This window comes from Gopherus flavomarginatus, chromosome 8, assembly GCF_025201925.1.
Source record: "Gopherus flavomarginatus isolate rGopFla2 chromosome 8, rGopFla2.mat.asm, whole genome shotgun sequence".
Taxonomy (NCBI): Eukaryota; Metazoa; Chordata; order Testudines; family Testudinidae; genus Gopherus; species Gopherus flavomarginatus.
The window spans coordinates 57,442,872-57,458,075 of record NC_066624.1 but is presented as its reverse complement, the minus strand read 5'-3'; the positions used below and the strand labels follow the sequence as shown (position 1 = coordinate 57,458,075).

Here is a 15,204-nt window from a genome sequence, read left to right as displayed (position 1 = left end):
GGCTGCCTGAGAGAGCCTGGCTGGGGAAGGGTGGGACACCTCCCCGCCTGGGCCCACCTGCTAGTGACAGGGGACTAGTGAGCGGAATCCCCCCCCCCCGGCATGTTTCTGGCTTTCTCAGCTGTGGTCCCTGGTAGCCGGGCCCGCTCCCCACCTGGGTCTGGCTGCCAGGGAGAGCGACCAAATGTGCTGGGGGGACGCTGCAGGAGAAGGATAGAGCCCCCCTTTCCCTCCCCCGCAGGTACAATGGGGTGGGGAGGGCATGGCAGCCCTGTGCTGGGTGCAGGGCGGGGGGTCTCTGGGCAGAGGAGACACGTGGGGCAGTCACGTCTTCCCCTTCAGATTGCCCCTCCCCCCCCAGTATAGGGAGGCACAAGTCGTCTATAGGGCAGGTGTGAGCAGCCACACTCTGGTTACTGGGTCCTCACTGGTGCTTGGCTCCCGTGGGTGTTGCTCGGACTGCTGGGGCACAGCCCATGGTCGTTACTATTGCAATAAGCTGAGTGGCTCTATGATTGCTTCCCATGTCTGTCGTACTGGGCACACAGGGGGAATTCATAGAATATCAGGGTTCGAAGGCACCTGAGGAGGTCATCTAGTCCAATCCCCTGCTGAAAGCAGGACCAATCCTCAGCTAAATCACCCCAGCCAGGGCTTTGTCCAGCCGGGCCATAAAAAGCTCTAAGGATGGAGATTCCACCACTTCCCTAGGTAACCCACTCCAGTGCTTCACCACCCTTCTAGTGAAATAGTGTTTCCTAATATCCAACCTAAACCTCCCCTACTGCAACTTGAGATCATTATGGCTTGTTCTGTCATCTGCCACCACTGAGAACAGCCAAGCTATATCCTCTGTGGGAACCCCCCTTCAGGCTGCTATCAAATCCCCCCTCATTCTTCTCTTCTGCAGACTAAACAAGCCCAGTTCCCTCAGCCTCTCCTGGTAAGTCATGTGCCCCAGCCCAGTGATCATTTTTGTTGCTCTCCACTGGACTCTCTCCAATTTGTCCACATCCTTTCTACAGTGGGGGTCCCAAAACTAGATGCAATACTCCAGGTGTGGCCTCACCAATGCCTAATAGATGGGACTAATCACTTCCCTCAATCTGCTGGCAATGCTCCTACTAATATAGCCCAATATGCCATTAGCTTTCTTGGCAGCAAGGGCACACTGCTGACTCATATCTAGCTTCTCATCCATTGTAATCCCCAGATGCTTTTCTGCAGAACTGCTGCTTAGCCAGTCGGTCCCCAGACTGTTTAAGCTCACTGAAGATTTCACTGTTAAGCCAAGCTGGTCGCCTGCCATATTTGCTATTCTTTCTTCATTTCGGGATGGTTTGTTCCTGCACCTGCAATAAGGCTTCTTTAAAATACAGCCAGCTCTCCTGGACTCCCTGCTCCCTCATACTAGCTTCCCAGGGTATCCTGCCCATCAGTTCCCTAAGGGAGTCAAAGTCTGCTTTTTTGAAGTCCAGGGTCTGTATTTTGCTACTTTCCTTTCATCCTTTTGTCAGGATCCTGAACTCAACCGTCTCATGGTCACTGCTACCTAGGTTGCTACCTTTTGTTTTAGCTTGTGAATATTCCCTGTGCTAAGAGGGAGGTTTATCCCTGTTTTTGTAACTTTAAGGTTTTGCCTAGAGGTGAGATCCTCTGTGTTTTTGAGTCTTTTGTTATTCTGTAAAGTACTTACCATCCTGATTTTACAGAGGTAATTCTTTTACCTTTTCTTTAATTAAAATTCTTCTTTTAAGAACCTGATTGTTCTTAAGATCCAAGGGTTTGGGTCTGTGTTCACCTGTACCAATTGGTGAGGATATTATTCTCAAGCCTTCTCCAGGAAAGGAGGGTGCAGGGATTGGGGGAATATTTTGGGGGGAATAGGACTCCAAGTGGTCCTTTCCCTGATTCTTTGTCTAAATCACTTGGTGGTGGCAGCGTACTGTTCAAGCAAGGTGGAATTTGTGCCTTGGGAAAGTTTTTAACCTAAGCTGGTAAAAATAAGCTTAAGGGGTTCAGAGTGGGGAAGGAACCCTGACAGGGCTCTAACAAATAATCAAGCCAGGCCGGCCAGTCTGAGCTGAAAGCACCACAAAATGGGTGACAGGTTTGTGTGGGTGGAAGGGAACAGAGTTAGGGGTTGTACAAACCAACCCTGTATTGCAGACAGTGTTTGCAGTTTCTCCTATTAGTGCATTGCACATGCTGCTGTACAGACACTGAGGAGCTGATGATTTATACGTGGTTTGTTGTTGTTATTATTATTGTAACACCCAGGGCCCCCAGTGCAAAGTGCTCTACATGCAAGGAACAAAAAGATGGACTCTGTCCCAAAAAGCTGACAAGTTAAGTATGTCTAAGGGTATGTCTATGGTAGCACTTTTGTCAGTAAAACTTACGTAGCTCAGGGGTGTGAAAAAATACCCCCCGACTGACCTAAGTTTCATCAACAGAAGCACTGGTGTGGATAGCATTATGTTGGTGGGAGACACTCTCTTGCCCACAGAGTTACCGCCGCTTGTTGGAGGTGATTTAATTATGCTCGTGGTACAGCTGTGCCATTGTAAGGTCTCTGGTGTAGACATAGTCTAAGAAACAACATGTCGCTACAGCTAGACAAACAGATGGAGGAGCAGAAGGACACAATCCTGGTCTAGTGGAACATAGCCACACACTCATCTTTACATTTGTTTTCATGTTGCTGCAGGTCCCCTTGAATATTAGTGTATGTGTCTTCCCCAGCTGTGCAGTACAGATCTGATCTCGTCCGCATGCAGTGTACTTTGCAGTGCTGAGTCTGACTCACAAGGCACAGTAACCCAATTATAAGGTTCTCTTGGCTTCTATATCCACAGAACTTTGTTATAAACATCCTCCCTCCTTTGATGACACTACCCTCCGCAGGCCAGGAGGATTCCTGCCTCACCCCAGGGACCAGGCTCCCATATGGACGGAGATATTTATAATATTAGCACACAGAGAACAGGCGATGGGAATGAAGTATTTTTGCCTGCTGTGAATTTGGATTTGATCTGTTGGTGGTGGATGTTGGGAGAAGCCCCACGACTTCTTGATATTCACATAAAACACCATGAGTTAGCTGGGGTTCTGGCAGAGTTGGGATAGAGAATTGGACCCTTTATACGTGATGTTGGCAGACCAGGTGCCAGCACATGCCAAGGCCCCCCTGTCTCAGTCGGATACTGACAAATACCGAGCTGGAATCAGTCTGGCTCACCTGAGTGTTGGTATAGTTAAAACAGGGGCTAGAATGAAAAGAATATGTTTAGTATTTAGACTCCATGGACTGCTGGTGAATGACTGCATGCATTCATTTCACTTCTAGCATCTGTATCCTGTGTCATAAGGTAATATTTGAGTGTTTGCACTGTAAGTCTCTGTGACTGTGTAAATCACCAGACAGGAGAGAGCCACTAATGAGTATAAAGTGCTGGTCTCCAACAGAAAGTGTTACATCCTGGCAGAGAACATCAGACAGACTAGAGTGGAGCATTAAAGAGGACAAAAGACTTTGTTCTTTACTCTCCCTCCAACCACGAAGATGAGTCTTGCAAGTGAATTCCTCCCACCAGCTGAGTTTGCAGCTCAAAGCAGAAGTGAGTAAGGGCACAGGCTACATGTAACTGTTGAGAGAGGGGGCCACAGTTGAAAGTTTTTGGGGGAAGAGCATGTGATCACACCACGTGTTGACTCAGGGTGCAGGAACCTTTCAGCCTTACCTCCCTGGGCCAGAGCAGCCAATCCTATCGGATCCTAGGGAGCTGGGGACTCGGGAGCAGGGAGCACATGTCTCTGGGCCAGCCCCAGCCCTGGGTGGAGGGGACTCACAGCAACAAAGCTTCTCCTCGGAGCTCCCGTACCCTCGGGGACATCTCAGCAGGGGGAGGGGTGTGGGCAATGCCCCTGATTGAAGCTGAGCAGAGGGAACCTGCTCCCGGTGCCTTCCCCAGTGACCTCACCCCCTGCACCCAGCCCAGGGCTGCCATGCTCTACCCACCAGGGTTACCTGCCACTTTGGCTGCTGCCGCCTCCCCAGCTGGGCTCTTGCAGGCAGCTGCACAGAGGCAGCAACCCAGAGCGGCCACCCTCACCCTGCAGGAAAAGCAGCTCTGTCCCGCTCTGTCTCTCCACTCCCTGTCTGGGTGCAGCTGCCAGGGAGAGGAGCCAAGTGAGCTGGAAATGTGCCCAGAGGGGGGCAGCATGAGAAGTACAGAGCCTCCCTTCGCCCCAGCAGGCTGAGCATAACAAGCCCTGCAAAGGCAGCTCAGCGCTTGTAGAAATCTAGGGGGCAGTGGGGGGACATGCCCCTGCATGCCTCCCGCATCGCCTTTGGGTAAGGGAATAAATCCCCCTAACAAGGAGGAACTGTATCTTTATGCTGCTTGGACTCTGGGGGACAAAAATTACTCGGCATAAGCAAAAGATCCAAAGTGGATCAGCCCTAAAGGACATATAGAGCTTGGTTATTATAGAAGTGTCTGTTACTTATTGAAACTTCAGACTGGAACTCCTTTGTGTGTGTGCCTGCTTTAACCTTGTAAATAATTCTACTTCCTTTTCCTAGTTAATAAATCTGTAGATTGTTTATTACAGGACTGGCTACAAGTGTTGTCTTTGGTATGAGATCTGAAGTGCAATTGACCAGGGTAAGTGACTGGTGCTTTGGGACTGAGAGTAACCTGAATATTAGAACATAAGAATGGCCATACTGGGTCAGACCGAAGGTCCATCTAGCCCAGTAGCCTGTCTTCTGACAGTGGCCAATGCCAGGTGCCCCAGAGGGAATGAACAAAACAGGTAATCATCAATTAATCCGCACCCTGTCGCTCATTCCCAGCTTCGAGCAAACAGAGGCTAGGGACACCATCCCCGCCCATCCTGGCTAATAGCCATTGATGGACCTATCCTCCATGAATTTATCTAGTTCTTTTTTTAACCCAGTTATGGTCTTGGCTGTCATAACATCTGCTGGCAAGGAGTTCCACAGGTTGACTGTGCGTTGTGTGAAGAAATACTTCCTTTTATTTGTTTTAAACTTGCTGCCTATTAATTTCATTGGGTGACCCCTAGTTCTTGTGCTATGAGAACTAGTAAGCAACACTTCCTCTTCTACTTTCTCTACATCAGTCATGATTTTATAGCCCTCAATCATATTTCCCCTTAGCTGTCTCTTTTCCAAGCTGAAAAGTCCCAGTCTTAGTCCAGTTATAGTCTTGGCCTTCACATCGTCCTCTGGCAAGGAGCTCCACAGGTTGATTGTGCATTGTGTGAAGAAATACTTCCTTTTGTTTGTTTTAAACCTGTTGCCAATTAATTTCATTTGGTGACTCCTAGTTTTTGTGTTATGAGGAGTAAATAACACTTCCTTACTTATTTTCTCCCACCAGACATGATCTGATAGACCTCAGTCATAGACCTTAGTTGTCTCTTTTCCAAGCTGAAAAGTCCCAGTCTTATTAATCTCGCCTCATATGGAAGCTGTTCCATACCCCTAATCATTTTTGTTGCCCTTTTCTGAACCTTTTCCAATTCCAACATATCTTTTTTGAGACGGGGCGACCACATCTGCACATGGTATTCAAGATGTGGGCATACCATGGATTTATATAGAGGCAATATGATATTTTCTGTCTTATTATCTATCCCTTTCCTAATTATTCCCAACATTCTGTTCACTTTTTTGACTGCCGCTGCACATTGAGTGCATTTATCAACATTGAATTTCATCTGCCATTTTGTTGCCCAGTCACCCAGTTTTGAGAGATCCTTTTGTAGCTCTTCACAGTTTGCCTGGGACTGAACTATCTTGTGTAGTTTTGCATCATCTGCAAATTTGCATCCTCACCATTTACCCCTTTTCCCAGATCATTTATGAATATGTTGAATAGGACTGGTTCCAGAACAGACCCCTGTGGGAACCACTATTTACTTCTCTCCATTCTGAAAACTGACCATTTATTCCTACCCTTTGTTTCCTATATTTTAACCAGTTACTAATCAACGAGAGCACCTTCCCTCTTATCCTTATTGCTCTGATCCTGGGTATAAGGGACCTTATACCACCTGGGTGGCTAGACAGATAGGAGTGCCCAAGAGAACTATCTGTCACTCTATGTTAAGGCTGCTATAGTGCCTGAGGAGTTTATACATGATAATTGGTTGGTGAAATTTAAGCACAGGACTCAGCACCTGTTGGGGTTCATGCCCTGGTTCTTGAGGCTGGCACTCGTGGTCTTAAGTTGCTGCAGGACAGTTCGACACTCCTGACTCCTTGAGATTCATGGAGAACACAGTAAGTTAGTAGGGCTATTGGCAGAGTTGGGGCAGGAGAATTGGGCCCGTTATAAATCATCTTTTTAAAATTCTTGCGTAAAGATTTATGTGCAGTGCTAATGAAAACAAGGGGCTGATCACACTAGCTGGAGACAGGCATAATGAAGGCAAGCACTCTGCTAGCTGTTCCCACACACTACCCTGCCAATGATTCTCCACCCAGAGGTGGAATGCCTCTCCTGATGGAGGCGTAGGTCTCCACATGGGTTGGCTAATATACCTCAGTGCTAAGCAGTGACAGGGAATATGTGCTTGACTTCTGTGCTAGACTAACACAAGGGATCAGACAGTTTCATCAGCCTCAGCTATAAGGGACACAGCCCTCAGGCCAGTGATGACAACCCAGGGGTACTGAATGGGTCTAACTGCCCAATGTCTCCCCTCCCACCGGGGGGCATTCTCCTAGATCGGGCCTGCTGGGTGCTTTGTTTCAGGCATCAGGAAACTTCACACCTGGGATATGAATAGGGTAACCATATGTCCTGTTTTGGCCGGGATAGTTTAACCTCTGTCCTGGATATCATAATTTTTGGGTGGAAACTGGGCATTTGTCCCATTTGCTCTTGCAACTGATGACTTGTGGTGGCAGCACTGCTGCCAGCAGCAGTGCAGAAGTAAGGGTGGCAATACAGCAGTGCAGAAGTAAGAGGGGGGCATGGTATTGACACTCTTACTTCTGTGTTGCTGCTGGCAGTGGCACTGCCTTTTCAGAGCTGGGCAGCTGGAGAGCAGCAGCCGCTGACCAGGAACCCAGAGGTGCCAGAGCTATGAACTGCCAAGCCTAAAGGTGCTGGGGCTCAGCCCTGGCAAGCCCCAGCAAAAATTAAGGACTGCCCACATGGTGGGGCTCGGGCGAGTGGTGACACCAGGTGGCTCATATTCTCTCAATGCAGAGAGGTGAGGAGAGGGCAGGGTAGGAGGGAAATAGGAGCAGAGTGGGTCAGAGAGAAGGACAGAGAGGAAGGGATGAGATAAAATAGGAGGGAGAAGGATGGACAGGAGATAAAATAGGAGGCAGAAGGATCTGTATCTACTCCCAGTGTCCTGTTTTCAGTTTAGGGAATTATTGTCCACTCTAGGTACAAAACAAAGAACTATTAAGCAACTCTGTAACTGAGCCCGGACGGGGGGGATTTCTTAACAAGCATGTCCTTGGGGGGAGACAGACTGACACTCAGATGGATCTGGGCTCTGCTAGGAGAAGGTGAGCTGGTTCTGTTCTGGTCCTGTGATTGAAGAGGGAAGCCAACTCAGCTTGGAGTGAGGCACAAGGCTAGATGAAACTAAAGGTGCATGTAGGCTCGTCGATATTCAGTGCTTTGCTCCTGCTGCCAAATCACACACGTTGTTGTGAGAAGACTATGGTAATACAAGTGCCCAAGTCCCCAAGTCCCACTTGGTCCTGCAGTGGGATAAGCCACTCGTCCTACTCACAAGGTGGTGCAGCTGCTTCCTGGTCTCAGAGTGGGAGAATCATGTGATCACACCCTAGACAGGTAAGGGCAAGAAGCCGAACATCTGAGGTGATGCCCTCAGAGAGAGCAGAAAGGGGACAGAGGTGCAGCTAGCCCCATAACCATGACAGTACCGCTGAATTACTACTGAGATCCACCCCACTGTGCGTACACATCGGAAGAGAGTCTCTGCCCTACACATTTGTCAGTCTCAACAGACAAGACAGAACAGAAGGAGTCTCATTCCCATTGTACCAGTGGGGAGCTGAGGCCCAGAGAGATAATGCAGTTTGCCAAAGGTCAAACAGGGAGTCTATGGCAGAGCTGGGAATTGAACTCAAGTCTGCTGACTCCTTGTCCAGAGCCTCAAGTACAAGCTTGTCCCCTGGGAGGCCTGGGCTTTCCCTGAGCTGTTAGCGATTGCCTATCAATTCAATAACACTGAGTTCCTGTAGGAAAGACTCTGCCCCTTATAGATTCTAGGACTGGAAGGGACTTTGAGAGGTCATCGAGTCCAGTCCCCTGCCCTCATGGCAGGACCAAATACTTTCTAGACCATCCCTGATAGACATGTATCTAACCTACTCTTAAATATCTCCAGAGATGGAGATTCCACAGCCTCCCTAGGCAATTTATTCCAGTGTTTAACCACCCTGACAGTTAGGAACTTTTTCCTAATGTCCAACCTGAACCTCCCTTGCTGCAGTTTAAGCCCATTGCTTCTTGTTCTATCATTGGAGGCTAAGGTAAACAAGTTTTCTCCCTCCTCCTTATGACACCCTTTTAGATACCTGAAAACTGCTATCATGTCCCCTCTCAGTCTTCTCTTTTCCAAATTAAACAAACCCAGTTCTTTCAGCCTTCCTTCATAGGCCATGTTCTCAAGACCTTTAATCATTCTTGTTGCTCTTCTCTGGACCCTCCACATCTTTCTTGAAATGCGGTGCCCAGAACTGGACACAATACTCCAGTTGAGGCCTAACCAGTGCAGAGTAGAGCAGAAGAATGACTTCTCGTGTCTTGCTCACAACACACCTGTTAATGCATCCCAGAATCACGTTTGCTTGTTTTGCAACAGCATCACACTGTTGACTCATATTTAGCTTGTGGTCCACTATAATCTCTAGATTCCTTTCTGCCGTACTACTTCCTAGACAGTCTCTTCGCATTTTGTATGTGTGAAACTGATTTTTCCTTCCTAAGTGGAGCACTTTGCATTTGTCTTTGTTAAACTTCATCCTGTTTACCTCAGACCATTTCTCCAATTTGTCCAGATCATTTTGAATTATGACCCTGTCCTCCAAGCAGTTGCAATTCTTCCCAGTTTAGTATTATCTGCTAACTTAATAAACGTACTTTCTATGCCAATATCTAAGTCATTGATGAAGATATTGAAAGAGCCGGTCCCAAAACAGACCCCTGCAGAACCCCACTTGTTATAACTTTCCAGCAGGATTGGGAACCATTAATAACTACTCTCTGAGTATGGTTATCGAGCCAGTTATGCACCCACCTTATAGTAGCCCCATCTAAATTGTATTTGCCTAGTTTATCGATAAGAATATCACGCAAGACCGTATCACATGCCTTGCAGGACAGCTGGACCATGAACGCTCCAGGGAGGCAGATAGATACAGAGGCTAGAACAGCGGGGTTGGATGCTTCTCTCCCATAGGCTCCTCTGAAGAGCCCAATCGGAGCGTGCTGGCCACGTCCCAGTGTAAGGTAATCTGCACGTGAGACTAGTAGCTCTGCAGCAGCAGCCAAGGAGCTGTGACCCAAAGACTGAATAGGAAAAAGGTCTCCAGCACCTCCCTTCCTGACACCTTCTCTCCCTTGGCAACATCCCCACCAGCTCCATCTCCATAGAGAGCCACCAGCAGAGCCTAGCACAATGGAGGAGGTCAGGGGTCTGTTTGAGTAGCTGTTCAGAGGGGACGTCTTGAGACCAGGCCAGCAGCTCTATGTCTAACACACCAGGTTTGTGGAGGAAAGTAACAGGAATTATTTGGCGTAACAATTATTTCTGCTCTTCTTGGTGGGAACCTTTGTCTAGTGAAGAATGTCACAGCACACTGACAGCAGGGAGCACAGCACAGAGTGTCTCCTCCTGGGGAGGGGCAGGATAGCTCTGTACAGGGCCAGCTGGACCTTCGGAAACCAGAGGGTGGCCAACAGCTATTGTCCTTCCCGCTTCGGCATGCCTGAGACATCAGTGGGTCATGCTTGGAAGCAGCAATCCCCAACCTTTGCACATCACTATGTGGTTCCCGGAAGTCCCCAAAACTCTCCCCTTTGTGATGGGGGGGAGAGAGAGAGAGAGGTCTTTGCTGCTGTGGAACATGACTAGATGCTTTCCAACAAAGCTGCTCTTCCTTTCCATCTCTTACCCCCACACTCCCCTCCTTGATTTTGGAACACCAGATAGAGATCTAGTTCAGAGACTCTCACTTGTATGGAAAATGCAGGTTTGCTCTTGCAGATCCACATGTCTCTCTCCTTCCCTGAGCCTGTGCCTGGGGGACAATGAAAGGTGTGCAGCCCCCAGGAACAGCCTGGCCTGGTTTAGTCCCAGCACACTGAATAAACCAGTGCCTGGCAATGGGAGGAGTGTGTGGCCAGATGAGCGCATGACAGTGCACCACTCACATATTAGTGACCTGGGGCTTTGGGGCAACATGGGTCCCCTGTGGACCATGGGAACTAGAGCTATGGAATCTGTGATGAACTCACTACAGGACTCTTTTCTGTGTCTGTCCCCTGCTAAAATGCCCATTCCACTCAGCTTCAGCAAACAGAGACAGAGGCATGGAGAGCAGGTCCCAGGAACACCATGGGAATGCCCCTCTCTCCTCCCTGGGTGGTCTTGGGGAGCATTCTGCTGAGCAGGGAGCCTGCCCCTGCAGTTAACAGTGGAGAGGAGACAGCTCTGACAGTGGGGTAATTGCATAAAGGGCCTTTTGAAAAGGAGAGCTCACAGAGGGTGTTTCCCTGATCTAGCTCCAATGTTTTCAAAGCCCAGGCCCTGCTGAGGAAATGCCAGGCCATAGGAGTTAGGAGAACCAATTGCCAGAGTGAATTAAGTGGCTCACAAGCCCCAAAGGGCACTGAGAGCTCCTAAACAGCAAGCATGTAATCCCATTTTTTTAGGACCCAAGATGCTACTAGTTGGAGAGCAGCTTGAGGCAGAGTTACCGGGTGAAGTTCTCTGGCCTGTGCTATGCAGGAGCTAGGACGAGCTGACCACAATGGTCCCTTCTGGCCTAAAGTTCTACCATTCTGTGAATGTCAGTGCTGAGGTCTTGGACGAAAGGCCACTCCTGCTGATTGTCTTATTCTGATTGCACTTCCAGAACTGCAGTAGCCATCAAAAACCCTAAAAATCACTCCCTGATCTATCCAAGAGTTTTTCCCATCTTCACCTGTAGCTATACTTGCTGCCTCTGCAGGGAGGAGTGACTGCCTCTATGACTCTCAGGGTTACAGAATACCTTTCTGCCAGGATAAGGGAGATGATACATTTCCTTGCAGAGCTAGAAAAACTAGTATCAGGAAATCAGGCAAGTGCACAGATTTTTGTCCCAAGTTTTTCCTCCCCTGTGCTAGCTGCAGCTACGGTTACTGTGCCAAGCCAGTCTGAGAGCCAGGTGCCTACATCCATGGACATAAACTGACTGATCATCACGCACTGAAAGAACTAGGGAGAAATCATCCAGCCGGAGGCTTCACAGGAGGTGTGGCCAACGGGTAGTTTAAATGTAAGAGCTGGGTGTGACCTTTGGCTATTGAGCATCAGTGCAGCTCCACTGGCTTCTGATTCACACCAGTTCACAATCTGCCCCAATGTTATGCGTACCCACGATGAATTCCACACCTCCCTTCTATTTGTTTCTCAATGGCTGCCCATCAGCACTCATGAAATGCCATGTAAAGATTGGGCATCCACCCCAGAAACCAGCTGGCCAGCCGCAGAGATTGTTCCACACTCAAAGGGATTCAGATGGATTTAAGCCCAGCACTCACCCTCTCACTGATGGCATGGTGCTTGCTTGCCAGCTCATCCTTCTCTGCCCGGGTCTGTGCCAGCAGGTCCTCAAGGCATGAGAGCTCCTTCTGCAGCAAACGGTTTTCTTCTTGCATATTGAGTGAAGAGGTTGTTTCCCACAGAGCTGGAAGGAACAAGAAATGTGGATTAGTAGTGTGAGAAGGTCCCAACCAAGCAGGCCACGTGGAGAGCTAGCTGTGGCATCAGCCTTCAAGGCAGGAAGAATGACCTTGTGGTTAAGCTAATGAACTGGGAATCAGAAGATCTGGGGTCATTGTCCAGCTCTGCCACAGAATTCATGCCCGCCCTTGGGTGAGTTATTTAATCTCCCTGTGCCTCAGTTTCTCTTCTGTAAAATGGGAATAATCCTTCCTTTGTCTATTTAGATTGTAAACTCTTTGAAGCAGGAACTAGATGTACAGCACCTACAGCAGTGGGGCTCTGATCTCACCTGGGGGCCCCTACATGCGACAGTATATACATATTACAGTGGTGATTGATACCTGCTCCCTTTTTACTGTTTGCTGTCACTCTCCTGTGTACAATGTTGCTGACAATCAGGTACAAAGTTGATCCTGTGACTCTCCCAGCCCTGCAGCAAACCACCTAAAAACACTTCCCTCGTTTTTTCCACACACTCAGAATAACTGGCTGGTTACTCTAACCTGGGATAGTGAGAGTTGAATTCAGTTAAATTATTTAACATTTAAAGCATTTCTCTGCAGGATCCAAGGGGCAGGTTTGGATCATTTAAAAATTATTTTTTTATTATTATTCCAGCTAGCTGAATGGACCCCTTAACAATCTCTCCTACCTCACCAGCCCCATTGCTCACTCAATCCATTCCCTACTGCAATGCTGACTTCCCTATATGCCTTCTCAGAGCTAAGACGGATGCTTCTTGGGCACCCCCATGGCCCCTCCCCTGACCCAGAAGAGCTCATGCCCATCCTGTACCTTGGGATGACTCTTCTGTCAGGCTCTCAGTGATGATCTGCCGAATCCTGGCTGGAACTGGGGTGGGCGTGGCTCGGTCCCCCTCTCCGCGCACAGTCAATGTCTTATCCTCCTTGCTGGCTTCTGGGCTCAGGACTGTGTCCTCTAGTTTCTGAAACATAGGTGGATGTTACTCTTTGGCTGGTTCCTGGTCAGGCAATCATTCATGCTGAGTAGACATTAACCAGACCAGAGTGCAGGGGGCTGGCACAGCCCATCACACTGTCAATGGATGCTAGCATACCCTGGCTGAGAAACACACATACCCTACACACACCCTCAGCCATCCACATAAGCAGCTCTTTAGCGGTGGCTACAATTTCGGGGTGACTCCAGCCAAGCTGCTCCCTTCCATTGCAGGTCTGCCCCTTTAAGTGGGCCTTTGCCTTACACTGCCAGGAGCAGCAGCAGCAGAGGCCATGAACCTTTGCAGTTCTGGCATGGCACAGCCACCCCCATGGCCCAGAACAACTCTGGAGAGGAGGAGACCTCCTTCAGAGGCACTCTTTCCCCTGCAGCAATGGCCATCAGAGGCCAAAAGCTTTAATGGGTATAACACTGGCCCAGATTCCTCTCTCCCATAGATACATACCCTTCATTCCACCTGGAACTGGAGGGGTCTGTGATCACTGGCCCAGCAAAGGATTTCTAGTCAAAGCAAGTTGCACGATATCAGAGCTTAAAGCTCAACTGAAGTGATTCTGCCCAGCGAAGGGGCCGAGAGCTGTGCATACAGCAGTAATGTAAAAGGGCTGGGCAGGACAGGGAAGGCAGGGGACCCCAATGCTGCACTGGCAAAAGCGCTGCTGCATGACTACTTAGTCCCTCCGGCCTGTCAGCAGTAAGGCCTATGAGATTGTTTCTGCCATCCTCCTGCTGAGATCAGTGGGACAACCTGTTTACATCAAGACAGTGCATTCAGACACCACCCTGGGCTGGGGGAGGGTGTAGCTGCACTGCCCCAGGGAGCGCTCTGAGAGCACCCTTATACCACTGTGGTTTGGGTCACCTATTACAGCATTTAATGGGGCGCCTGCCCCCCACTGGGTTCTAAGGGGTTAATAGAGCCCTAGGGAGGCTGCGTAAGAGGCAGCCAAATAGAGAAGGGTTGAGAGGAGTAGTCAATCAGGGCCTGGCAGGCCCATATAAGAAGAGTGGCAGGGGAGAGCACCCTCAGTAGCTACCTGGAGTTTGAGAAGGAAATATCAGGCTCCTAGCAGGCGGAAGGAGTGCCAGCACCCTAGACAGAGCAGTGCTGCTAGCAGTGACCGAGGGAGCAGGGAGCTAAAGACTGCTCTTGGGTGGCTGCAGGGACTTGCAGGCTGAGGCCCTGAGGCAAGAACAAAAAGGGTGCTGGGGGGCCATTGGGAGGTGGCCCAGAGAAATGATCTGAGGAGTTGGAGTGGATGTAGCAAGTGGCGGTCATCTACAGGGTCCCTGTGCCAGGACCTGGAGTAGTGGGAGGGTCCAGGTCCCCCCATCTCACCCTGCCAGGGAGGAATTGGCCAGACAATTGGCTGCTGTTGCCACTGAGGGAAATGGCTGGGCAGCAGACTGCAGTTCCCCTGGAATGGGGGAGAACAGAGCATGACAGAGCCAGAGGGCTGTGTCACAAACATGATGCCATGGTCCTTGGAGCGACATGGGTGCTGCAGCAGAGGTGATGGCAGTGAGACACCACCACAAGAGGGCACACTGGCTGGCAGAGCTAATTCCCCGGACAGCCAGCAGGAGGCACTAGTGTGATGAGTCTCACCCCGTCACACAGCCCTTTTCAGGGTGAAGCTCGCTTCTCACCACACCTTCATCCAGCAGCACTGGCAGGCAAATGTTGAGGCAGCCCATGGTTCCACCTACTGAGCTGCTCCCCTAAACGGAGCATCTGGTGCACAACCCCCATGTTTCCCCCAGCACCCAAGCTAAGAGCTGGTGGCTATAATGCAGCCACACCAGGGGAAGTCTTGCTCCCCAGTCCATTGTGGCAAGGGCTAATCATAGGTTAGCCCTGAGTGAGATCCTCAAGGGGAACAAGGCCAGAATCAAGCCCTGCCTGAGGAACATGTAGCTAAGGGCCATATGTTTAAAGACGTTTAGGTGTCTAAAGTGGAAATAGGCACCTGGTGGGATATTCAAAAGTGCCTAAAGCACTTGAAGGAGACCACTAGGTGTCTGCCTCTTTAGGTGCCAAAAATGCCTTTAAAAATCTGGCCCTTATTAGCATGATAAGTGTCACACTTAACTCCACATCACCTCAGACCTGTGAGCTCCTCCCACACACCCCACTCTTGATAGTGTACATGCAGGGTGTTGGGAGCCTCAGGCCATGTCTACTCTACAGTGGTGTAGTTACAG

At 49.5% G+C, this 15,204-nt stretch overlaps 1 protein-coding gene across 4 annotated transcripts in view; it reads right to left on the bottom strand.

Moving 5' to 3' along the window:
- The window catches only part of CROCC2 (ciliary rootlet coiled-coil, rootletin family member 2), a 136,954-nt gene that overhangs the window by 109,737 nt on the left and 12,013 nt on the right, over window positions 1-15,204 (bottom strand). For all 4 annotated transcript variants that reach the window (XM_050965329.1, XM_050965332.1, XM_050965331.1 and 1 more), the window contains exons 2-3: window positions 12,814-12,964; window positions 11,835-11,980 (exon numbers count right to left, since the gene is read on the bottom strand). In XM_050965329.1, the coding sequence (XP_050821286.1) occupies window positions 11,835-11,980; window positions 12,814-12,964 (297 nt within the window). The remainder of the gene's footprint in view (window positions 1-11,834; window positions 11,981-12,813; window positions 12,965-15,204) is intronic.